We start from the raw sequence: 26,144 nt of genomic DNA, 5'->3' as shown, positions 1-26,144 counted from the left end.
CTTCAGTGTGGACAGAAACAACAACAGAAGCATAAGTAAAGTCCAAAGGCGCTCCTCCTACAGGCCGCTCACCTAAGACTTGTATCCTGACGAACACACCATGCACTTACTGAGTGCTTTCTACTACAGCTCCCAACAATGACACATGTCCCATGCTACTCACGACAGGCGGTCCTCATCTGACACCTGTCCAACGCCAACCGGCTTCCGATAAAACTAACACTTTAATACCACAAGTTCCATTACAAAACCCAAGCAAGATAATGCCAAGGAGAGATGGATTTTTAGCAAAGCGTTATCTCACTGGCCCAACACTAGACCCCGCACTACAGGCAGGCTTCCTAGACTGTTGGTGGATCCAACGTGGGAGAGCTTATCTTGACTTTCAAACAAAGTTTTCCTCTTCTGAAAGTTTATTTCATTCACTCTACGGTGAAATGGAGATGAACTAAGCTGCATGGCTACCTAAAAGTGTGAATCACCTTTTAGTTTTAAAAGGCATGAGAGTTGGTGAGATAGCTCATTGGATGAAGCACTTGTCACGCAAGTGACAACTGGGGCTCAGACCCCCAGAACCTGCAGAAGAAAAGCTGGGCGTAGAGCAGAGCGATACCTTAGCAGGTAACAGTGCTTACAGCCAAGCCTAACAACCTGAGTTTGGTTCCCAGGACCCACACAGTAGGACAGGACAGCTCACCAAAATTGTCCTCTAACCTCTCTAATATGCACCGTAGCATGTGCATACATAGACTCTCTCTGTAAATATGCATATCTTTATACACGCACACATACATATATACATATGTATACACACAGAGACTATATATATGAATACACACACAGACAGAGACATATATACATACATATGTATACACACAGACAGAGACTCTTTCTCTCTCTTTATATATATATATGAATACACACAGACAGAGACATTATTACATATGTATACACACACATCTAGCCTCAAGAAAGGGAGAACTGACAAGGACAGTTAGGTCTCTCTCCTAACCCAGCATCTATAAAACTGAGAGGAAAAGAAATACAGACTCAAGAAACAGACATGGCACCAGCAAGAAGCCCTGTCTGGATAGGAAGTGTGCAGGCACACATGTATAGAGAGCAAGAAAGCCTAGGTCCACAGAGAGCTCGGGGACAGCTTTGGCAGGTGGCACTGCACAGCTTTCTCCACCATTCCCTCAGGGAGCTGGGCTCTCTGGGCAGCAAAGGCTGCACAGAAAAAGAGCAGCGTGTATCTACTGATGCCTCAGAAACAAAGAGGAGCAGCAGGTGGTATGTAAGCACAGGGCAGAGGACAAAGACCAGACAGACAACGCTGGTGGGGGCTGATGCTGGCCACAGACCATCTCCTTTCCAACTAGCAGCATCCTGAGCTCTTCACACCTACAGCCACAGTGAGGTTCACTGAGGAACGTGAAGCCTAGAAAACATAGGGCTGGGAGCAAGGTACAGCTGCGCTGTGAGGCAGTGCCCAGTGTGGTGGGGAAAGCCCAGAGGACAGTGGGCCAGAGCTCTCCCCGTCTGTCATCCTTAAATCCTAACAAACCCAGGCTTCCCCTCTAGGCTTCCCATCATCCCTTTGTCTACCAAATTTGCATGGTAGATGTAGGTGTGTGTAGGTACGGAGGCTATGGAGCAGTGCACTGCTCTACACTGAGATCTACAATGACCCTTTCACCAACCTGTAAACACTGGCATACAAGGAAGCTCACTGCACCCTCCCCCAAAACATAAGTATCCAAAGAAAAGAAAACTTGATATCTGGGGACTAGAGCCACTCAAACAAAGGCAGGAGGCGGGACTGCTTGTGATAGAGAAAGCAGAGGTAATGGACAGGAAACTAAGATCGCCCGCTGAGCATGACAGATGTCCCAAAGGTAGCTAAGTAGCCTTAACTAGTAACATGAGCAGGGACACTCGGTTATAAAGGCCCAGTGGGAAGCACTAGCATGAAAAACGAACATATAAAGAGAAAAATCAGCCTCCGCTTACTATAAATAGTACTGCTCCAAATGTGTCACACGGACTAGAAGATCCCGAATCCTCAAAAGCAAGCCCATAAACCGGCACGGGGGCCCCTATCCTGTAGATAAAGGCTTCAGAAACTCACAGAGCACTCCACTGACCCTGGAGCCTCTGTTTTTATCAGGCGTGTTAAATGGTGAAACAAACATGATTCAAAAGAAATCAACGATCTAAAAGAGGAGGTTAAAGACACAAAAGATGCAAACAAAATCAACAAGAGCAAAATTAGTAAGGGCAAGGTGAGAGTAACAGCAGCAGTAGCAGCAGCAAGGTGACAGGGGCTAGAGGCCAAGGACCAGGGACCAGGGACCAGGGGCCAGGGGCCAGGGACCAGGACTTGATCAACAGGGGCCCCTGCAGGAGAAAAGGTGAGAGGTATCTTTGGAAATTAGCTGAGAGGTGCACCTTATTAAAGAGGGCCTAAGGAGTGCAGAAACAACCATCAGCCACTGGGGTCCCACGTATGCGGCTAAAGAGCACACAGAGCTACTCAGTGGTCATAAAGGTTATAAACACCAAAGCAAAAGGTGAAAAAAAAATGAAAAAGGAAATGCTATGAAAAGCTTCCAGGAAGAACACATCTCCTAAGGAACAAGGAGCCAACCACAAACAGCTTCTTCCTAGAAACACTGGACTAGGGAGACGACAAACCAACACTAACCAAGTGCTAAGGGAAAAATGTCCCAAGTTAGATCTGTATATTCACGGGGCAGGGGGCGGTGATCAAGTGTGAGAAAAGCGAAAACTGTTCCCAACTGCCCACACTCTGGACGGCTTTTACCACATGAATGGCTTCACTCAAATCTCCCTGGGAGGAAATGTTGCAGTCAGAAAAGAGGCAAATGTAAGACAGCATTGTGTGACATATAGAAGTTAAAGTATCCTATCATAACTTTGTAATAGGTAGGCCCAGGAAACAGATATGATTCAGGGCAATTCTAAAGTAAGGGACTGGGACTAACTCCCATGTAGTGAGTAGAAAGGAGGAAACAGAAAGGTGTGTGTGTGTGGGGGGGGTGGTGAGCTAAGTGGAAAGACAGGGTGCTAAGAATGGAAAGGGTATTGATGAGTTAGGAACAATTACCAGTAGGAAAGAGATAAAACGTAGCCTAGGAGGACGGTTTCCCCAGTAAACACACTTGCCACGACCCCTGAAGACCTGAGTTTAAACCCCAGAGCCTACATAAAAATCCAAATGCAGAGGCATGTATGTATCTGTAAGGCACACCCAGCAGAGGCGAGAGGTAGGGACAGGAGAATCAGCCAGAATGTATAGGCCGCCCAGCCCAGAATGCACAGCACAGTAAAGGAGGCTTTGCCTCAAGCAAGGTGGAAAGAGAAATGACCTTGGAAAAAAGTTGACCTATGACCTCCACTGCACACTGTGGCACAAGGGTGTGCTTGCTTCCCCAACCCCACTCTTAAAAGATAAGGGGCTGGAGAGATGACTGCAGTTAACATTAGCTGCTACTCTTCCAGAAGACCGGGCTTCAAGCCCTAGCACCTACGTGACAGCTCACAACAGTCTGCAACTCTAGTTCCAGAGGACTTGACCCCGTCTTCTGGCCTCCATGAGCGCTGCATGCATGTGGTGCACAGCCATAAATCAGGCAAAACACCTATGGTACACATAATTTTTTTTTCTTTTCTTTTTTTCGGGGCTGGGGATTGAACCCAGGACCTTGCGCTTCCTAGGCAAGCGCTCTACCACTGAGCCAAATCCCCAACCCCCACATAATTTTTAAAAATGAAAAAACTGTCAGGTGTTAGGTGCACGCCTTCAATCCCAGCACTGAGGAGTCAGAAGCAGGTGGGTCTCTACGTTTCTGGTCAGCCTGGTCTAAATAGTGAGCTCCTGGACAATGAAGGCTACATAGTGAGACCATCTTGAAACAAACACAACAAAGAAAAGAAAAAGAAAAATGAAAAGACAACATGCACAGCTGGCAAGCAGAAGAGAGTTCCAATAGTTAGAAATATGGGAAAAAGGCAAAACGGTTAGTCAAAAGAAAGCACAAGGAAATAAGATATGTAGAACACCAACTGGACAAAAGTCAGAGCACACATTAAAAGATGCTTTAAATGCACCCATAAAAAGACATGGACTTCCATATATGATTTTTTAAATGTTAGCCATCAGACACACACATAAAAAAACATACACAGAAAGGCTGAGATGAAGGACAGCAAACGTAAGCCAAAGAAAGCTGAAGCCAGAGTAACATCAGAAAGGGGTCCTTTCAAAGGCACATGTACTGATAAAGCGGCCAGTGTGCCACCAACAGATGCCTATCAAGAACACACTGCAAAATCTGGAGCAGCAACTATAGAATAGGTAGAAATAGAAAAGCTGTCCATTAGAGAGAAAAGATTCTAGGACACTAACAGATGACAATGATAAAGAAATGAGGAAAAGAAAAAAGGTAGAGAAGTAGTGTATTCCCACACATGTGTGTGCACACACGACTTTATAGCTATCGGGCACAGTGTCTGAGCCATTTCCAAGCGTGAATGGCACATGCGAGAGAAATTGGCCACATAACAATACACAAAGCTCGCAACGTTACCTTATCTCCACGTCAATACACAGGTTGTTTCCCAATCATGAACAATCAGAAATCACCAAGAGAAAATTAACTTGAAAATCTATGGCTAGAAGCTGACCATGTGAAGAAGAAATGCCAAGGTAAGAAAACGACAGGCTCTTTTGAAGAGTGCGGAGAGACAGGCAGGGCAAAAAAGGAAGAAAGATAGCCACGCTCAGTACAGCTTCAGCCCCACGGCTCCCAGCAGCAGAGGTGAAGCAGAAACCTCATCAACAGGTAAGACAGGAGGCCCAAGTGAAAAGAGAGCCGCAGTCCTACCCACAGGACAGGCCCCGATGGTATCGAAGCCTTAAATTCCCGCTGCCTGTCATGCTGATACAGTGCCTTTGCCATGAGCCTTCTCAGGAGCAGAGAGAAGTTCCCCAAGTGCCACCGTGAGAGATATTCTACTGTTTAAAACTGAGCAGCCCCGGGGCCTGGAAGAGTGCAAATAAGGGAGCCTGAAACCCTCCTGCCACAGTTGCCAGATGGGGAAGAGCCCTGGAAGACAGCTGTGGAGAGCAGAAGGCTGACAGGAAAGCACGGAATAAGCTATTTCATGGACTGAACATAGAGAACAAACTGTCAACCAATAGTGCAACAACTGGCACCTTTTAAAAACTGACAAATAAGGACAACCCAAGACAAGCACAAACTACAGCCGTATGGCAGGTTCAAAGCTGACCATGTGAAGAAGAAATGTCAAGATAAAAAAAATAAAGACAGGCTCTGGGGGCTGGAGAGATGGCTCAGCGGTTAAGAGCACTGACTGCTCTTCCAGAGGTCCTGAGTTCAATTCCCAGCAACCACATGGTGGCTCACAACCATCTGTAAAGAGATCCGATGCCCTCTTCTGATGTGTCTGAAGACAGCAACAGTGTACTCATATATATAAAATGAATCTTAGAAAAAAAAAGGGGGGGATATTTTACTCCAAAGATAAAAACAATTGGAGTTTGTCAAGATCGAGGGATGTCATCCAGCTAGCCCTGTGGAGGGCATTTAAAGGAACCCTATAACATTGAAGAGAAAGCCTCGATCATGAGAGTTCAGGAAAAGATAAATTTCATGAGAGAAGATGTACAGAGTTAGGAAGGAAGGTCTCATCCCAACACAAGTAAGCTAAGCAAACTGTAATATTCACAGGGAGAAAGAAAAGAACAATAACCCAACCAACACAATTACATCCTCAACACCAACCTAGAGTGTAAGTAAATGGCCTCAACTCATCTTAAAGACATACAGATTAGCTGACCGGCAGAAAAACAAAATTCAACTAGCTGTCATCACCAAGAAACACACCTCCCTGGCAAAGACACCAACAGACTAGGAGTCAAAGGCTGAAGCAAAACAACTGGAAAATGAACCGGCAGTTATTGGATTATCTGATGAATACACTGGAAACCTAATAAAAATAGATAAGGGAGGCCATTATGTACTAATAAAAGCAACAATTCATGAAGACAATTGCAAATGCCCATGCATCACACACCGGGGCTCCCAATCTCATTAAAGGTCAGATAGGGCCTGGTACAATAACTGTGTCATTTAGTATCCTACTCTTTAGATAGGTCATTCAAACTGAAAGGTCAACAAAGAAATCCCAGAGTTAAACTACACCACAGACCAAAGAGACTTAACGAAACTACAGAGTCACCAAAGCTGCTATCTTCTCAGGAGTCCATAAAGTGTTCTCCAGAACTGATTGCATTTGGGCCTTAGGGCCATTGTCGACAGGTACAAATGAACCGGAGCAACCTCTTGTATCTTAAATCATAGTAAAATGAAGCAAGACATCAGTAGTAAGAGGTATCACAGATGCTACACCAACACCTGGAGACTGGACATCTTGAATAAAGGAGAATGGTCAATGACAAAAACCAGAAAGGAAATTTTAAGTTTCTAAAAATAATAATAATAAAAATAAAAACATGATTTACCAGAGCTTTTGGGCTACAGCTAGAAAAATGTATAGTTACAAGTCTTTACACTGAAAAATAACAGATCAGACAGGATCTTGTGTCCCAATCAGTTGGAAGGATTATGTGCCTCAATGTCTTAGAAAAAAACCAAACAAGGCAAACCCCAAAGCAGTAGATCACAGGAATATGATCAGGGCAGAAATTAATGAATGAAATTCATTAATTAGGAGCTGAAGGAGTGACAAGTACCAAAGAGTAGGTTCTTTGAAAAAGTATGATTACCTGAAATAATTAACCCGAATTAACCTGAACTAATGAGAGGGAAAAGGCCCAATTAATACACCTAGAGGTAAAGATTTACAATTTCATTGTAAATGAGTACAAGGAAATACAGAGCATCATAAAAGAATATTTTTGAATTTTATATTTTTAAAAATGGCAATTGTAGGAAACATATAAATTCCTAGACACCTATGATCAATAGGAAAAACAGTAAGATATGAATAGTAGAGAAAGATAACGAAACAACAAGGCTCAAGTAGTAATACAGAGTCTCCTAACAAAGAAAAACCTACCACTAGAGTACTGCTCAAGCCCACCAAGCCAGCTGACACCAGTGTTCCTCAATTTCCCATAAAGCAAAGTGAGCGAGACCACTACCTAACTCTCCTAAGGTCAGCATTAACCTGATACCAAAACCAAGGAAGGGAAAAACAACACAAGTCCTGACTCATTTCCCGAAAGAACACAGGTATAAAAACACTCAATAAAAACATCTTCAATCCAAATTCAAGAACACATTAAGAATATCATACACCGTGACAGAGATGGCTTCACTCCAGGGATGCATGGATGGTTCAACATATGCAAATCCAGAAATATAATACAGCCCGCATAACTATGCGTTAGGACAGAAATCACATCACTATTCAATTGACCCAGGAAAGGCCTCAGTCACAGGTCTGCATCCCAATGATAAAAGAAAGCCCCAACGATACTAGGGAAACAGTAGGGATGTGCTATGACACAGTAAGGGGCTATATGAGAAACCCATACACTAACCATGAAAAACTATCCAAAAGCATTTCCTCTGAAACCAGGAGACTAGGCTGTCCACTCACTCTTAAGCAGAGTGCCCAAAGTCTTAGCTAAAGCAACAAGAAATGAAAGTGATTCAAATACGAAAGGATGGAGCTAAGGTATTCTTATTTGTATGTACAGTTTCTATTCTTTAGGATCCTCCAGATACTTAGCAGAGAACTATATGTGATAAGTGCCTTTAGCCAAGTGGCAGGATATGCAACATATATAAATCTGTACCTTAATGTATCAGTAACGAACTTGCCAAGAAAGAAATCAGGAAATAAATGCTATTAAAAATACCTTTAAAAACACCCAGGAACGAACTTCAAGTTGAAACTGTAAGACATCAGAGAAAGAAACTGAAGGCACTAGGAGATACAGACCTTCCACACTCCTGGACTGGAGGAATTACTTATGTGAAGGTAAGCATGTTACTAAAAACAACCTAACATTCAGGGCTATCCCAATCGAAATCTTGATGGCATTCTTCACAGAATTAGAGAAGAAAAATCACCATAAAATTCATAAGGAAGTAGAAAAGATGCAAAATGACAAAGTGGCCAGAAGCAGAAGCATCACAATGGCTCATCTCAGTAACCAAAGCTACACATCTCAGCACTGGCATCTAACAGGCCATAAACCAAGAAAACGGAGTAGACAATCCAGAAACCAGCCCAGGGGTTACAGCCCTTATCTCTGAGAAAGCTGTTGAAAACATACGGAGAAAAAGACAGTTCCTTACAAATGGTGTTGGGAAAACAGGGTATCAACGTGCAAAAGAATGAAGCTGGGCCCTTCTCTCTCAGTAAGCACAAAAACAACTCAAAATGGATGAAAAGCCTTAATTTAAGACCTGAAACTTAGACACTGCTAGGGGAAAAAAGAGAAAATACAAAATAGACATAGGAAAGAAGTTTCTGGAAAGGAATTAACAGAGCTCCCAGAATGGACACGTGAGATAAGATTGCACTGAGTTCAAAAGCTCCTGCAAGACTAAGGAAACAGCCACGAAAATGATTAGATGTTTCTCAGAACAGGGAGTGCTTTTAACATATTAGACGAGTGATATCTATAATCCATAAAGAACTACAAAAACATATACACACACACCACACACACACATCACACATGCCACACACACATCACACATGCCACACACACACATCACCCATGCCACACACACACATCACACATGCCACACACACACATCACACATACACACACACCACACACACCACACACACACATCACACATGCCACACACTACACACACACATCACACATGCCACACACTACACACACACACACACACATGCCATACACTACACACACACAGACCACACACCACACATGCCACACACTACACACACACACACACATCACACACACACATCACACCACACACACAAACACACACACACAAACACACACACAAACACACACACGAGAGTGACAATTTGGGGGAGGAAGCAGAGTCAGTCAGAAAAGAAGAGGGCTCACAGGGGCAAATATGAACAAAGTATGATGGTACACACACTTGAAAATATTTGTCACAAACAGTTTCTTCTATGCTAATTAAAAACTCAAATAGGGGGCTGGAGGTATGGTTTAGTGGTTAAGAGCACTGGCTGCTCTCCCAGAGGATGGGGTTTGATTCCCACCCAGATGGTGACTCCCTCTTCTGGCATCCTCGGGGACCAGGCAATGGACATGGGGCACATACATACAAGAGGACAAAACCGTCATGTGATAAAGTAAATTAATGTTTTAATTTAAAAAACTACAAAAATTGAAAATCATAACCTCAAAATTTGTGACATATAAATATAATATTTGTTAGAAGTAAACCCATGAGCAGCTCTCTGCTCCCAAACCCCGTGGGAGAGAGACCTCACCGCCTGATCAGGTGGGCACTCCTGAGGCTGCAGAGCGGAGGAGACCACCAACACTGCCCACCCCTGCCCACATCCCTGGCCCAAGAGGCAACTGTATAAGGCCTCTGGGTTCCCATAGGGGAGGGCCCGGGAGCGGCAGGACCCCTGCGTCTGAGACACTGCCGGAACCTGAAGGAAACAGACCGGATAAACAGTTCTCTGCAACCAAATCCCGTGGGAGGGAGAGCTGAACCTTCAGACAGGCGGACACGCCTGGGAAACCAGAAGAGACTGCACTCTGTGCACATCCAGGCGCCAGAGGAAAACACCAAACGTCATCTGAAACCCTGGTGCACGGAGGCTCCCGGAAGGAGCGGCACAGATTTTCCCGGTTGCTGCCACAGCGGAGAGGACTTAGGCAGTACCCCACGAGCAAACTTGAGCCTTGGAACCACAGGTAGGACCAACTTTTCCCCTGCAAGAAACCTGCCTGGTGAACTCAAGACACAGGCCCACAGGAACAGCTGAAGACCTGTAGAGAGGAAAAACTACACGCCCGAAAGCAGAACACTCTGTCCCCATAACTGGTTGAAAGAAAACAGGAAAACAGGTCTACAGCACTCCTGACACACAGGTTATAGGACAGTCTAGCCACTGTCAGAAATAGCAGAACAAAGTAACACTAGAGATAATCTGATGGCGAGAGGCAAGCGCAGGAACCCAAGCAACAGAAACCAAGACTACATGGCATCATCGGAGCCCAATTCTCCCACCAAAGCAAACACGGAATATCCAAACACACCAGAAAAGCAAGACCTAGTTTCAAAATCATATTTGATCATGATGCTGGAGGACTTCAAGAAAGACATAAAGAACTCCCTTAGAGAACAAGTAGAAGCCTACAGAGAGGAATCGCAAAAATCCCTGAAAGAATTCCAGGAAAACACAATCAAACAGTTGAAGGAATTAAAAATGGAAATAAAAGCAATCAAGAAAGAACACATGGAAACAACCCTGGACATAGAAAATCAAAAGAAAAGACAAGGAGCTGTAGATACAAGCTTCACCAACAGAATTCAAGAGATGGAAGAGAGAATCTCGGGAGCAGAAGATTCCATAGAAATCATTGACTCAACTGTCAAAGATAATGTAAAGCAGAAAAAGCTACTGGTCCAAAACATACAGGAAATCCAGGACTCAATGAGAAGATCAAACCTAAGGATAATAGGTATAGAAGAGAGTGAAGACTCCCAGCTCAAAGGACCAGTAAATATCTTCAACAAAATCATAGAAGAAAACTTCCCTAACCTAAAAAAAGAGATACCCATAGGCATACAAGAAGCCTACAGAACTCCAAATAGATTGGACCAGAAAAGAAACACCTCCCGTCACATAATTGTCAAAACACCAAACGCACAAAATAAAGAAAGAATATTAAAAGCAGTAAGGGAAAAAGGTCAAGTAACATATAAAGGCAGACCTATCAGAATCACACCAGACTTTTCGCCAGAAACTATGAAGGCCAGAAGATCCTGGACAGATGTCATACAGACCCTAAGAGAACACAAATGCCAGCCCAGGTTACTGTATCCTGCAAAACTCTCAATTAACATAGATGGAGAAACCAAGATATTCCATGACAAATCCAAATTTACACAATATCTTTCTACAAGTCCAGCACTACAAAGGATAATAAAGGGTAAAGCCCAACATAAGGAGGCAAGCTATACCCTAGAAGCAAGAAACTAATCATCTTGGCAACAAAACAAAGAGAATGAAAGCACACAAACATAACCTCACTTCCAAATATGAATATAACGGGAAGCAATAATCACTATTCCTTAATATCTCTCAATATCAATGGCCTCAACTCCCCAATAAAAAGACATAGATTAACAAACTGGATACGCAACGAGGACCCTGCATTCTGCTGCCTACAGGAAACACACCTCAGAGACAAAGACAGACATTACCTCAGAGTGAAAGGCTGGAAAACAATTTTCCAAGCAAATGGTCAGAAGAAGCAAGCTGGAGTAGCCATTCTAATATCAAATAAAATCAATTTTCAACTAAAAGTCATCAAAAAAGATAAGGAAGGACACTTCATATTCATCAAAGGAAAAATCCACCAAGATGAACTCTCAATCCTAAATATCTATGCCCCAAATACAAGGGCACCTACATATGTAAAAGAAACCTTACTAAAGCTCAAAACACACATTGCACCTCACACAATAATAGTGGGAGATTTCAACACCCCACTCTCATCAATGGACAGATCATGGAAACAGAAATTAAACAGAGATGTAGACAGACTAAGAGAAGTCATGAGCCAAATGGACTTAACGGATATTTATAGAACATTCTATCCTAAAGCAAAAGGATATACCTTCTTCTCAGCTCCTCATGGTACTTTCTCCAAAATTGACCATATAATTGGTCAAAAAACGGGCCTCAACAGGTACAGAAAGATAGAAATAATCCCATGCGTGCTATCGGACCACCATGGCCTAAAACTGGTCTTCAATAACAATAAGGGAAGAATGCCCACATATACGTGGAAATTGAACAATGCTCTACTCAATGATAACCTGGTCAAGGAAGAAATAAAGAAAGAAATTAAAAACTTTTTAGAATTTAATGAAAATGAAGGTACAACATACCCAAACTTATGGGACACAATGAAAGCTGTGCTAAGAGGAAAACTCATAGCGCTGAGTGCCTGCAGAAAGAAACAGGAAAGAGCATATGTCAGCAGCTTGACAGCACACCTAAAAGCTCTAGAACAAAAAGAAGCAAATACACCCAAGAGGAGTAGAAGGCAGGAAATAATCAAACTCAGAGCTGAAATCAACCAAGTAGAAACAAAAAGGACCATAGAAAGAATCAACAGAACCAAAAGTTGGTTCTTTGAGAAAATCAACAAGATAGATAAACCCTTAGCCAGACTAACGAGAGGACACAGAGAGTGCGTCCAAATTAACAAAATCAGAAATGAAAAGGGAGACATAACTACAGATTCAGAGGAAATTCAAAAAATCATCAGATCTTACTATAAAAACCTATATTCAACAAAACTTGAAAATCTTCAGGAAATGGACAATTTCCTAGACAGATACCAGGTATCGAAGTTAAATCAGGAACAGATAAACCAGTTAAACAACCCCATAACTCCTAAGGAAATAGAAGCAGTCATTAAAGGTCTCCCAACCAAAAAGAGCCCAGGTCCAGACGGGTTTAGTGCAGAATTCTATCAAACCTTCATAGAAGACCTTATACCAATATTATCCAAACTATTCCACAAAATTGAAACAGATGGAGCCCTACCGAATTCCTTCTATGAAGCCACAATTACTCTTATACCTAAACCACACAAAGACCCAACAAAGAAAGAGAACTTCAGACCAATTTCCCTTATGAATATCGACGCAAAAATACTCAATAAAATTCTGGCAAACCGAATTCAAGAGCACATCAAAACAATCATCCACCATGATCAAGTAGGCTTCATCCCAGGCATGCAGGGATGGTTTAATATAAGGAAAACCATCAACGTGATCCATCATATAAACAAACTGAAAGAACAGAACCACATGATCATTTCATTAGATGCTGAGAAAGCATTTGACAAAATTCAACACCCCTTCATGATAAAAGTCCTGGAAAGAATAGGTATTCAAGGCCCATACCTAAACATAGTAAAAGCCATATACAGCAAACCAGTTGCTAACATTAAACTAAATGGAGAGAAAATTGAAGCAATCCCACTAAAATCAGGGACTAGACAAGGCTGCCCACTCTCTCCCTACTTATTCAATATAGTTCTTGAAGTTCTAGCCAGAGCAATCAGACAACAAAAGGAGATCAAGGGGATACAGATCGGAAAAGAAGAGGTCAAAATATCACTATTTGCAGACGACATGATAGTATATTTAAGTGATCCCAAAAGTTCCACCAGAGAACTACTAAAGCTGATAAACAACTTCAGCAAAGTGGCTGGGTATAAAATTAACTCAAATAAATCAGTTGCCTTCCTCTATACAAAAGAGAAACAAGCCGAGAAAGAAATTAGGGAAACGACACCCTTCATAATAGACCCAAATAATATAAAGTACCTCGGTGTGACTTTAACCAAGCAAGTAAAAGATCTGTACAATAAGAACTTCAAGACACTGAGGAAAGAAATTGAAGAAGACCTCAGAAGATGGAAAGATCTCCCATGCTCATGGATTGGCAGGATTAATATAGTAAAAATGGCCATTTTACCAAAAGCAATCTACAGATTCAATGCAATCCCCATCAAAATACCAATCCAATTCTTCAAAGAGTTAGACAGAACAATTTGCAAATTCATCTGGAATAACAAAAAACCCAGGATAGCTAAAGCTATCCTCAACAATAAGAGGACTTCAGGGGGAATCACTATCCCTGAACTCAAGCAGTATTACAGAGCAATAGTGATAAAAACTGCATGGTATTGGTACAGAGACAGACAGATAGACCAATGGAATAGAATTGAAGACCCAGAAATGAACCCACACACCTATGGTCACTTGATTTTTGACAAAGGAGCCAAAACCATCCAATGGAAAAAAGATAGCATTTTCAGCAAATGGTGCTGGTTCAACTGGAGGGCAACATGTAGAAGAATGCAGATCGATCCATGCTTATCACCCTGTACAAAGCTTAAGTCCAAGTGGATCAAGGACCTCCACATCAAACCAGACACACTCAAACTAATAGAAGAAAAACTAGGGAAGCATCTGGAACACATGGGCACTGGAAAAAATTTCCTGAACAAAACACCAATGGCTTATGCTCTAAGATCAAGAATCGACAAATGGGATCTCATAAAACTGCAAAGCTTCTGTAAGGCAAAGGACCCTGTGGTTAGGACAAAACGACAACCAACAGATTGGGAAAAGATCTTTACCAATCCTATAACAGATAGAGGCCTTATATCCAAAATATACAAAGAACTCAAGAAGTTAGACCGCAGGGAAACAAATAACCCTATTAAAAAATGGGGTTCGGAGCTGAACAAAGAATTCACAGCTGAGGAATGCCGAATGGCTGAGAAACACCTAAAGAAATGTTCAACATCTTTAGTCATAAGGGAAATGCAAATCAAAACAACCCTGAGATTTCACCTCACACCAGTGAGAATGGCTAAGATCAAAAACTCAGGTGACAGCAGATGCTGGCGAGGATGTGGAGAAAGAGGAACACTCCTCCATTGTTGGTGGGATTGCAGACTGGTAAAACCATTCTGGAAATCAATCTGGAGGTTCCTCAGAAAATTGGACATTGAACTGCCTGAGGATCCAGCCATACCTCTCTTGGGCATATACCCAAAAGATGCCTCAACATATAAAAGAGACACGTGCTCCACTATGTTCATCGCAGCCTTATTTATAATAGCCAGAAACTGGAAAGAACCCAGATGCCCTTCAACAGAGGAATGGATACAGAAAATGTGGTACATCTACACAATGGAATATTACTCAGCTATCAAAAACAACGAGTTTATGAAATTCGTAGGCAAATGGTTGGAACTGGAAAATATCATCCTGAGTGAGCTAACCCACTCACAGAAAGACATACATGGTATGCACTCATTGATAAGTGGCTATTAGCCCAAATGCTTGAATTACCCTAGATCCCTAGAACAAAGGAAACTCAAGACGGATGATCAAAATGTGAATGCTTCACTCCTTCTTTAAATGAGGAAAAAGAATACCCTTGGCAGGGAAGGGAGAGGAAAAGATTAAAACAGAGACTGAAGGAACACCCATTCAGAGCCTGCCCCACAGGTGGCCCATACATATACAGCCACCCAATTAGACAAGATGGATGAAGCAAAGAAGTGCAGACCGACAGGAGCCGGATGTAGATCGCTCCTGAGAGACACAGCCAGAATACAGCAAATACAGAGGCGAATGCCAGCAGCAAACCACTGAACTGAGAATAGGTCCCCCGTTGAAGGAATCAGAGAAAGAACTGGAAGAGCTTGAAGGTGCTCGAGACCCCAAAAGTACAACAATGTCAAGCAACCAGAGCTTCCAGGGACTAAGCCACTACCTAAAGACTATACATGGACTGACCCTGGACTACTGTCCCCATAGGTAGCAATGAATATCCTAGTAAGAGCACCAGTGGAAGGGGAAGCCCTGGGTCCTGCTAAGACTGAACCCCCAGTGAACTAGACTATGCGGGGAGGGTGGCAATGGGGGGAGGTTTGGGAGGGGAACACCCACAAGGAAGGGGAGGGGGGAGGGTGATGTCTGTCCGGAAACCGGGAAAGGGAATAACACTTGAAATGTATATAAGAAATACTCAAGATAATAAAAAAAAAATAAAATAAAAAAAAAAAAAAAAAAAAAAAGAAGTAAACCCATAATGTATTATTTATGTATTGTGGGGTTTTTTTGGGTGGATTTTTTGTTTTGTTTTGTTTTGTTTTGTTGAGACAGCTTTGTTCTACAGTCCTAGCTTGTTAGGAGCTCACTATGTAGTCCAGGTTGGCCCTCACTCATGACAATTCTTTTGTTTTAGGCTCCCCAATGCTGGTCTATAAATGTACTTAACATAAAATAAGATTTTAAAAGGGAGGAGGGGTGGAGAGATGGCTCAGCAGTTAAGGGCACTGACTGATCTTCCAGAGGTCCTGAGTTCAATTATCAGCAACCACATGGTGATTGTAATGGGATCTGATGTCCTCTTCTGGTGTGTCTGAAGACAGCTACAGTGTATTCATATAAATAAAGCTTTAAAAAGAGAAAGAAGACTAGGGGCTTGGGATGTAACTCAGTGGCAGAGTACCTACCCATCAAACATTAGACCCTGAGGTCAAGTCCCAGCACCAAGCAAACCCAGAAAATAAGAATTAAGTGTTGACATCAAGAAGTATGGAAAGAAAATTAGCCTCACCACCCCCACCATCAACAAAAAGGGGAGAGTAAAAATGCAAAGCAGAAATGAGAAAAATATAAAGGCAGAAATGAGCAAAAGAGGAAAATCTGAGGCACAACGAGAAAACAAAAGCTGGTATTTCGAAAAGGACAAAATAGAAAACTCTTTCCTGAGGCTGCTGAAGAGAAAACAGAAAACACAAACTACACAGAGTGGAAATGAAGAAGTACGCAACATCTTAAAGTGCTAAGACGCCATGGTCTGAACATATCAAATGGTGAAAATGTAACCAGGAGAGATGGTCTCGTGTAGCAGTCACGGGCACCACAGAAACAAACATGGAAACAGAATCTCCACAGACAGCGCTCAGAGGTCATCCAGGAGCCCTCTGCAGTGAGCCTCGCAGAGACACACTCAGCTTCTCCAAGTAGACAGTCCTGCATTATGCAGACTGATCCTGAACTAGAGAGAAGGGGAGAGAGAAGATGCGGAAGCCATCTAATGACAGTGAGGTTAGTCTTGTCTCAATTCCAAAATTAAGTAGTGATCATGTTTTCAAAATTAAGTGCCTGCCTCTTTTGAGCACATCTCCAAAGCTATGTCCCATAAAAATATTATTAAATCAAATTGAACAATGTCTGGGCCGGGGTGGGGGTGACCAATGGGGGTTATATCGAAAACATGGAGTGAGTAGAGGTGGACCATGGGAGGGGTACACTGAAGGGAGAGAGGAGGGGCAGAGGGGACAAAGAAAGAACACTGCACGTTGGAATATTTGGAATACTCCAAATATGGAGATCTAGATTTAAACACACATGATGGAATGAGATGAAGGCAGAGAGAACTGTGTGGGGACGCATGGAGGGGACATGCACAGGTGTTGAAGGTGATCAAGGCACAATGGCATGCGTGTGTGAAATGTCATAGTGAAACCAATTATTTTTTTACACTAAAATTGTTTTAACTAAAAGGATGCCTTCCATGAAACAAATCTATCATTGTAATTTACCACCTGTGTGTTTTTCCTTCAGCTTGATACAATGTGGAATCTTCTGAGAGGAGGAGCCTCAGTTAAAAAAACACCTCCATCTCGTAGGCCTGTGGGCAAGTGTGTAGGGCATTTTCTCGATTACTGATTTATGAGGGAGGGTCCGGTCCACTGTGGGCAGTAGCCACCTCTGGGCTGCTGGGTCCTGAGTGGATAAGAAAGCAGGCTGAGCAAGCCACAGACAGCAAGTCAGCAAGCAGCACAATGTATGGCCTCGACTTCAGAGCCTGCCTCCGGGTTCCTGTTCAAGTCCCTGCCCACTTCCTCAGTGACAGACTGCACACTATACCAAAGACGCCCTTTCCTCTTCAAGCCACAGAGTTTATCACAGCAACAGAAAGCAAAATAAGACATCGTGTCAGTCAACTAGAGGATAAGTCACACAGTTATCTGAATTGTTGCAGAAAAACTTTGCCTGCTTGTTTTTTTTTTCTTCAAATTTCTAATTTCAGAAACTTGATTTAAAAAAAAAAAACATACCAAGAGCCCATAAAACGCACTTTTCTTAACAACTTGCTTTTAAAGTTTAAAAAAAACCAAAAATTAAAGCTTTCTCGCTGTCCTTGCTACCTGTTTATGAAGGTCTCATGCACCACTCCAAGATTCACCACTCATGGACAAGAAGGGAGAGTGATGTGACCCAGCCTAAGGAAAAAGGGATCACATGTGTGCCCCATGGGCTAGAAGACAGGAAGTTAATGGTATGGGGACTGTGTGTGTGGGGGTGTCACCCTGATCACGCAGGTGAATAGGGACAGCTGTACTGGAGGTGAGGAGGGAGGCCAGAGACGAATTGCCGGGTCTGTGGTGCACCATAATAACCATATCTGGTTATGACAGCACTGAAAAGTAAGCATTAAGAGGAAAGTGACTTCCTTTAGAAATGCTAAGGCTGGAGTTGGGGATTTAGCTCAGTGGTAGAGCACTTGCCTAGCAAGCGCAAGGCCCTGGGTTCAGTCCCCAGCTCAAAAAAAAAAAAAAAAAAATGCTAAGGCTGGGCTGTTGACTTAACATAGCGGCATTAGCTGTCTCAGTTTGTTCCTGTCCCTGGAGACACAGGTTTACTGATCCACCAACACAGGCACGGAATTTACCATTAGTGAGTAGTAACTGAGGAAATGGGAGTCCATGAGGGGAAGAGAGAGAGAGAGAGAGAGAGAGAGAGAGAGAGAGAGAGAGAGAGAGAGAGAACTGAGTTCAGAACCCACTGATGTCAACCTTCACGGGCACGATCAACTCAGGCAAGAATAGACAGGAAAACTTAGGCCTGGCAGGATTCACGGTCGAAGAGGTTTTAAATATTACAGATCTCACAGTCCAACACTGCAGATCACTTAACAGATCTGCATAGTAGAAATGCCTGATGGGGCTGGGAAGGTGGCCTGGGCAAGAAAGTGCCTGTCATGTAAGCATGAGGACCAGAAAAGACTAGGAATGATGGCATACACCTGTAACCCCAGTGCTGGGAAGGAGGAAGCCAGCGTCACCCACAGGGGCTTGCTGGCCAGGCAGTCTAGCTCAATAGGCAGGGTCCAGGTTCAGTGAGAGATCCTGTCTCAAAAGTAATGTAGAGAGTGACTGGGGATTGAGGAAGACAGCTAATGTTGACCTTTGGCCTCTACACGCATGCACACACGTGGACAAATATAAACACATATACTCACACAGAAATCCCTTCATGAGAGCAACTTACTTGAAGGAGGAGGTGGACACTATGTGCATGGGGTGGAGAGCAGATGGAAGATTAGGAACTGGTGCCAAGGGGCCCTGTTAATGTAACAGTGGTTGTAAAATCACTATCTAATGTTCTCCCCCAAGAGAAACACAAGATATTTATGGCAGCTGGGAAGGGACTAGTTAAACAGGCAAAACTAGGGAGAGACAGAGGGTCAGGAGCCCCCAGCTGGGGACACTGCCAGGAGCCCAGCATGACCGAGAGGAGGCATGGCTCTTCCTCTGAACAGGAAAGGGACATTCTTTACACGTACATTCTGGGCACTGAGTAAGTGCTTGTGCGTGCTGAAAAGGAAGTTAGTAGTGAGGGGAAAAAAGATGGATGCCTGACTGTGATACCTGATCTTCACAGGCACCACGATCATCTCAGAGACAAGAGCAGGCACAAGGCACAAGGACAAGTTTTAGATGGCTGCAGGAGAAAGCAGGAAACAAAGGATGACAGGCAAGCTAAGGCCTGTGGGGGTCAGTGGTTGAGAATTGTAAACTCTGCAATTCCAATTGGGTTACAAGGTGAGCAGAGGAAACAAAACTGATGACAGTGAAGAAATGGCTAAAGTAGTGACCTTTGAGAGTAAGAAGCCAAGGATGCTAACTCTGGAAACAGAGAGACAAAGGATCCAGGGTCAGAGGTGAACTCGGGCAGCAACAGCTGCCCCCCACCCCCCATCCAGGCCCAGACCACCTCCTCTGCTTTCCTGCTCATCTACTTAGGGCTGACTTTTCCATGGCCTGACAGTCACCTGTAGCTCTCTCATTCATACATCTTGTGAGTTCCCCATGCCAAATTCAACCTAAGTCCTCTGACTATGCCACAGCCTTAACTTTAGCATCAACCTAGCACCTGGCCATAGCTCTCCACTCATGGTTCAACCTGACCACTTAGCTCTCTCTCCAAACATTTAACCCAGCTCAGCCTTTAGGGACTACTCAGCCTGCCTCCTTTGGGTCACCAGATTTAATGAAGAACACAGGATGTTCAGTGAAACCCGGAGTTCAGATAAACAATGAGTAATTTTAATAGGATTCTGTCTCACACAAAAACTGTGTTCCCTTGGCAATCCTATCCTCCACCCCCATCAACACATGTCAGTGCCTCACCCGTTCCTTAATGTCACACTCAAATGTCATCTTCATCATGAAGTTTGTTCTGATCCTCTCGAAAGCCTATGCCTCCCCACTTCCTTCACTGAACCATCAAATACGTACTGGGCTGACACGAAAACTGTGAAGGTGTAGTCCATATCTAAGGGGCTTCCAGCTAGAACAAGTCACAGGAAAGGGGCAAGTGTCTGGCGCCAGGTGAACAGAAGAGGTGGACATTTTCCTCTGCTTGGAAGCTGAACACTACACTGTAGGAATCTATGTTCTGAAAACGTCTAGGGAAACCAGCATGGCACTTGAGACTTAAAGCTCACAGTGACTAAAATGTTTGCTGAATGAAATTCTTTCAAAAATGACTGTGGATAGTGGCTGGGGAGGTAAAGTGCCTAGGGTGTAAAGACCAAAGCTTGGGTCCCACTTCTGGGAGGCTGTAAAAGCTAGGCAGCTTCGATTGCCGACTGTACTCCCAGCACTTGGGAAGCACGCAGGGAGCCCCAGGGCAGGATGCTAGACTTGCTGGAATGGGTGAGCTCTGGATTCAGTGAAAGCCTTGCCTCCATAAATAAAGTGGAGAGAGATCAAGGAAACCCTGGCACAGCCTTGGGCTTCCATATGTAAACACATACATTACTTGCACATCTGCACATAAACCTCACACACACAAATTACTCGAGATGACTACATTTTCATAAATTCTCTCTCGCTCTCTCAACTTCTGGCTTGGTTTGACTTATACCGCTTGGCCAGCTTTTTAAACAATACACTTACGGTTTAAAAACATGGATGTCTTCAGCGTATGGAAACTACAATAGCCCAGGGAGTGACTACTAACTGTATCTAGACTTGGAAGGCCACGATAGTCTCCCGATTGTCTAAGCAGCAAGCCACTCACCGCGCGCTGAGCCGCTATGAGGGCTGCGAGAGTGCTTCGCCCTGGTGCTCCTGGGGCACAGAAGGACAGTTGAACTTGGCTCCCCTTGATGGTGATGCCATCTGCCACCTGCTGGACCTCCTCAGCGTGCTCCGCTGTGCTATATTCAACCACTGCAAAGCCACCACCGTGACTTCCTTCATCCTGTGCAAGCTGATACCACACAACACATTAAATAAGAGATTTGGAAATTGACTTATGATCATTTGTTTACAGTAATCGTTTCCAACTTCAACAGCTAGGCCCTCAGCCTGTACCGGCGACAATATTAAGTTTCTTCTCCAACTGGCTTAGACACAGTTGTTCTCGAAGATAAGGATTTCGATCCAATTATTTTCTTCTTCTAATTTAACAGTCAATAATTTCCTACTTAAGAAACAGACGTAATTATCAATTAACAGAAAAAGGTAAACAGGTAAATAATTATATTAAAGCTTTCTCCAAAGCATGACACCAGATTCGTGAGTAATGAAACACTGATTATGTCATCCATATGTCATCCAATGACAAATGGTGCCAGCAAATGAAGAGAGGTGGGAGGAGCCACGGTCAACTTCTAGTTCAACACATTAAGCAAATCCCAGGAATCCGGTCAAACCAAAAAATAAGTCTTATTTATGAAAGCCATGCCTCGGTTGGACACTCCATCACTGGCAGCACACAGCCTTCCCTTTAGAGTGTGGGCTAACGAGCTGCCACACATGGACCTGGGTCTCCTTCTGTCACCCACCTGCAGGCAGGAGTGTGCAGGATGACAGTAAAGTCCTGGCTCTACAGGCTTGCATGAAGAGCAGAGGGAAGAAGGAATACATCACTACCACATGGTTCCGAGATTCAAACACATCTGATGCATCTTAATACACACTCCAAGGTGACAGAGGTGACAAAAATCAAGCTTGTGTCTTTGAGAAGTCACAAACACACAACCCTATTATGTGGGTTTTATAGCTCATGTTAACATTACAAATAAATGCTTTCTGAGTCCTTCATAGTTTTTTGTTTGTTTGTTTGTTTATCTTAAAAGCTTAACTTTTGCTGGGTGGTGGTGGTGCATACCTTTAACCTCAGCACTTGAGAGGCAGAGGCAGATGAACATTTGTGAGTCCCAGGACATCCAGGGCTACACAGAGAAAACCCTGTCTCAAACAAACACACAGACAGCATAACTTTTACTTCGCTGTTATACTTAGGCCAAGTTTCCATTTCTCTCCCCTTCAAGATCTTTACTCCTTTAAACTCTCCTAAATTGTATTTTTCTCCAGAAAGCTTTTTCCAAATGTGTAGGGCAAAGGAAAAATACCTACCTCTTCCAAGTATTCCTCTAAGAACTCAATTCCTCCTATAATTGAAACCAGATCTTCAGATCAGAGCTGCTGAAGCCAGCTGTCCCTCTGGTCCCTTGACTGCAAGAGAGTGTGTCTCCAGCCAGGGGACCCTCTGATAGCTTACCAGGGACAAGAGCCTGAACGTGACAGACCCATGGGTAAGGAGCCATGGAGATGCCACTTTAATATATGTCTGAAGCTTTAAAACCACACCTGAAGTTGTTTCAGTGAGATGACATTCACTCTTACCTAAAGCATTCCACCCGAAGGCCTCCTAAACAAATCTCTTTAAAACTACATCAGCAGGGTTGGAGTGGACACTCAGCTCAATACCAGAACTACACAAAGAAGTTTCCATTCTTTTGAAGCATTTTAGTAGGAGTTAAGGGTCACTCATCAGAATAGTAGAAACAGAGTTTACCACTGTATAGCTAGACAAGGTGATGTGTAAGGTTTCCACTGACTCTTGGGCTCTTGTTCTAAAGATCTCTGATACACCATGGAGATTTAAGGATAGACACAGGATGACAGCACTATGTAAATCTTGGTATTCAATAATATCGGGACATCACTAGACCAATCTGCTTCCAGTAACTGAGAAGGGTGGGTCAAAGGTTTGTTACAGAATATTGTAATTTAATAAAAGTCTTTAATGTTTCACCACTGGGATGGGAAGAACAACGATGTGAGAAAAAGCAAGATGGAGCCATTCATATGAAAGTCTAAAATATGCATACTGCCACCCAATCTCACTCACATGTGCAGAATCTGGAAAGGACAATCTTCTAGAAAGTAAGGAGCAGATGGTGTTCAGCAGTGGACAATGGAGTCACCAGTAGAAAGGTTTGTTACAAGGTATAAAATTTAAGGTTGATAGGAAAACCTAAGTTCGGGAGATCTAACACAAAATATGCTCCATCACAATTAACAATACACTATGTTCCTAAGGCATTCTGAGTGTGGATAGGGAGTGTTCCCATCACAGAAGATGGCTCTGTGAGATAATGCTTGGTCAGTTGGCTGGCTTTAGGCTCCCTTCTATGTGTGCACATTTCACAGCATCATGCTAGGTATAACAAATGCATATAACTTTATTTATCCATTTAAACATACACTTGTGCATTATATACATACACATGCACAATCCAACTCCAAAATTTCACTGAGAATTTGACAACTGCTGGGAGAGAAGGAGAAAAGGGAGGGAGTTAAGACAGGAAGCATGGACGTGAGGGAGGGGGTAAAAAGGAGGACATGAAGGAAACAGAGAACTGGTCTGTTGCTGTCAGAGAGCTGCAAGGTGGGGTGTCATACAGCAGGTCTCTGTGCAGTTATTAGAATGCATTTACTGTGATAAGGTGCTTGGAAATCCTCACCCGTATAGCCAGGATCTTCTCTGCATGCCTCCTCCATCACAATCCCATCCAGACAGAAATGGGCGTTCATCTTAACCTTTATCCCAGTTCAATATTCTCCAGTAAGACACTTTTCATAGAGGACTGGCAAATATTTGTTCACTTGTCACTCTCACTTACAAAACTGAAGTGCTGAGCCCTGCATGGTCATACAGAAGGTATGGGTAACACTGTTCCCACCCCTGGAGCAGAGGTCCAGCTGGTCATGGGCCTCCACAAGTGCTGATGGTTTCTAGGCATAAGACTTGTTTATATAATAATGAACATAATTTACTTTATGTTCCTCCTTTAGGAAATATTCTCCCTGCTAAGGTTATTGGGGAATGTCCTCTGTGCCAAGGTTAATGACTCTATGATAATCAGAGACAGCTCAAGTCTGGGTGATGAAGGTGTATCTAATGACCTTAGCAAAATAGTTAATGCTGTGACCTTCAGGACAGCCCTGAAGGCTGTGGGAAAGAACTCTAAAAACACGAGTTCAAAGGTATATAAACAGGATTTCTTAATATAAGGATGCAATATGAATTACATGAATTCACAGATCTAAAAACAAACAAACAAACAAACAAAATTACAAACAAACAAAGGCAGCTGCACTATGAGCCAGCTTGTCAAAAGGTATTAAGGAAGGAAAAGAGATTTGGGGAGTAGTGATCTCAAAGCAAGATCCCACCCAGCTAAGTTTATTGTTTGTGCTTACAAAGGCAGACTGACTCCCAAGTTCAAGGTCAGCCTGGAACAGAGTGAGTTTAGGCCCAGGTGTGGTGGGAATGTTGACCTTAGATTGAGATCCCACCCAGCTAGCATACTGTTTGTACTTACAAAGTCGGGCAGATCTCTGAATTCATTAGCCATGTTAAATTTTTTTTTAACTTGGTATCTTTAAGAGTCAAGGGGCTAAGGTCATAAAATACTGATTTCAAGGGATAAGCAAAAGGGAACCTGAAGTAAATGACTGAATTGATATGAAAATAAAAGAGTGGGCTTTTGTCTGCAAGACAGAGAGAACAGCTTAGAGAGTGAACATAGCTTTTAGAATTTCTCTAACAGGATTTCCGACTTTGGTCCCCACAACTGATTCTGAGTCATTCTTTCACTGCTCCCAAGCACCCCTTCCTCAGGACCCCCACCCAAGCCGAGGCTGGCCCCTGGCAGTGAAGCACTGACATACAGCACTCTACTCTCCACATCTCTGATATAACCTAGCACTGGTCTTCCCCAGAGACAGTGGTGAACATGACTTGGAGAAAAGAATGGGTTGATGGATGAGTGACTGAATGACTGGGGGAATGAGAGAGGGAGTAAGCAATGGATTTGCTATGATATTGTAAACAAAGCAACCGAGTTTGCCCATGGACAGAAGGGAACAACTTAAAACCTCCTTAGAGTCCTCATCATAGACCAAGGCAGAATCGAAACTGTCACAGTAATGTTCCAATGGGTGCAACAGATTAACAGGTTACAGATATAGGCATTGATCAGATATGAATACAGCTATTTTTAAGTATCTCAAATCAGCTCTTAAAAAATACATACCTGGCAAAACACAGGTTTATGGATACTAGAAAAAAGTTGCAAGAGCTCTTCTGAATCGCTGTAGTCACTGGGGAGTTTATCTATACAAAGGCACTTAGAATGGATGAGCTCCGAGGCCAAGAGATTAACATCCATCCACTGTGCGAAGAGGGCCGAGGCTCCCATCTGCCTGCCCAGTAGCTCCAGTCTGGCCTTGGCAGCAAAGTCCTTCTTCATGTACTCCACAAACCCATAGCCTTTGGAGTGGCCGGTCACTTCACTGTAGACCAAAAAACACCTCTCGATATTGCCATAGGCACGGACGAGTTCTTCAAACTCTTCTAACGTGAACGAGACGGGCAGGTTGGTGATGCACAACAGAGCGTCTGTGGGCTGCAGCTGCACTGTCAGCTCTCTGCCTCGGAAAGAAAACTGATGGAACCTCTGAATTGCACTCTGTGCTTGCTCCCCATTCAACAAGGTAACAAAGGCTGAAAGACAACAGAGGGACCAGCAAGGTCTGAGGTCAGTGCTTTCACCATCTCTGCTGTGACCCAAGGGTAAGGAATACACCTTATGCCTAAGTCTATACAAATGTGCAATCTTCTTCTGAAGCAAAGTCATCACAAAATATACCCTATTACGTGTAA

The 26,144-nt window shown here is 43.3% G+C and overlaps 1 protein-coding gene across 2 annotated transcripts in view; it reads right to left on the bottom strand.

Moving 5' to 3' along the window:
- The window catches only part of Raver2 (ribonucleoprotein, PTB-binding 2), an 85,513-nt gene that overhangs the window by 25,282 nt on the left and 34,087 nt on the right, over positions 1 to 26,144 (bottom strand). For both annotated transcript variants that reach the window (XM_087549820.1, NM_001191867.2), the window contains 2 exon segments: positions 25,516 to 25,985; positions 21,201 to 21,392 (listed from right to left, as the gene is read on the bottom strand). In XM_087549820.1, coding sequence (XP_087405946.1) covers positions 21,201 to 21,392; positions 25,516 to 25,985 — 662 coding nt within the window.

The sequence above is a fragment of the Rattus norvegicus genome, chromosome 5, assembly GCF_021556685.1.
Source record: "Rattus norvegicus strain SHRSP/BbbUtx chromosome 5, alternate assembly SHRSP_T2T, whole genome shotgun sequence".
Taxonomy (NCBI): Eukaryota; Metazoa; Chordata; class Mammalia; order Rodentia; family Muridae; genus Rattus; species Rattus norvegicus.
Note: the sequence above shows the minus strand (reverse complement) of the source record. Positions and strands in the feature narration are given on the sequence as shown.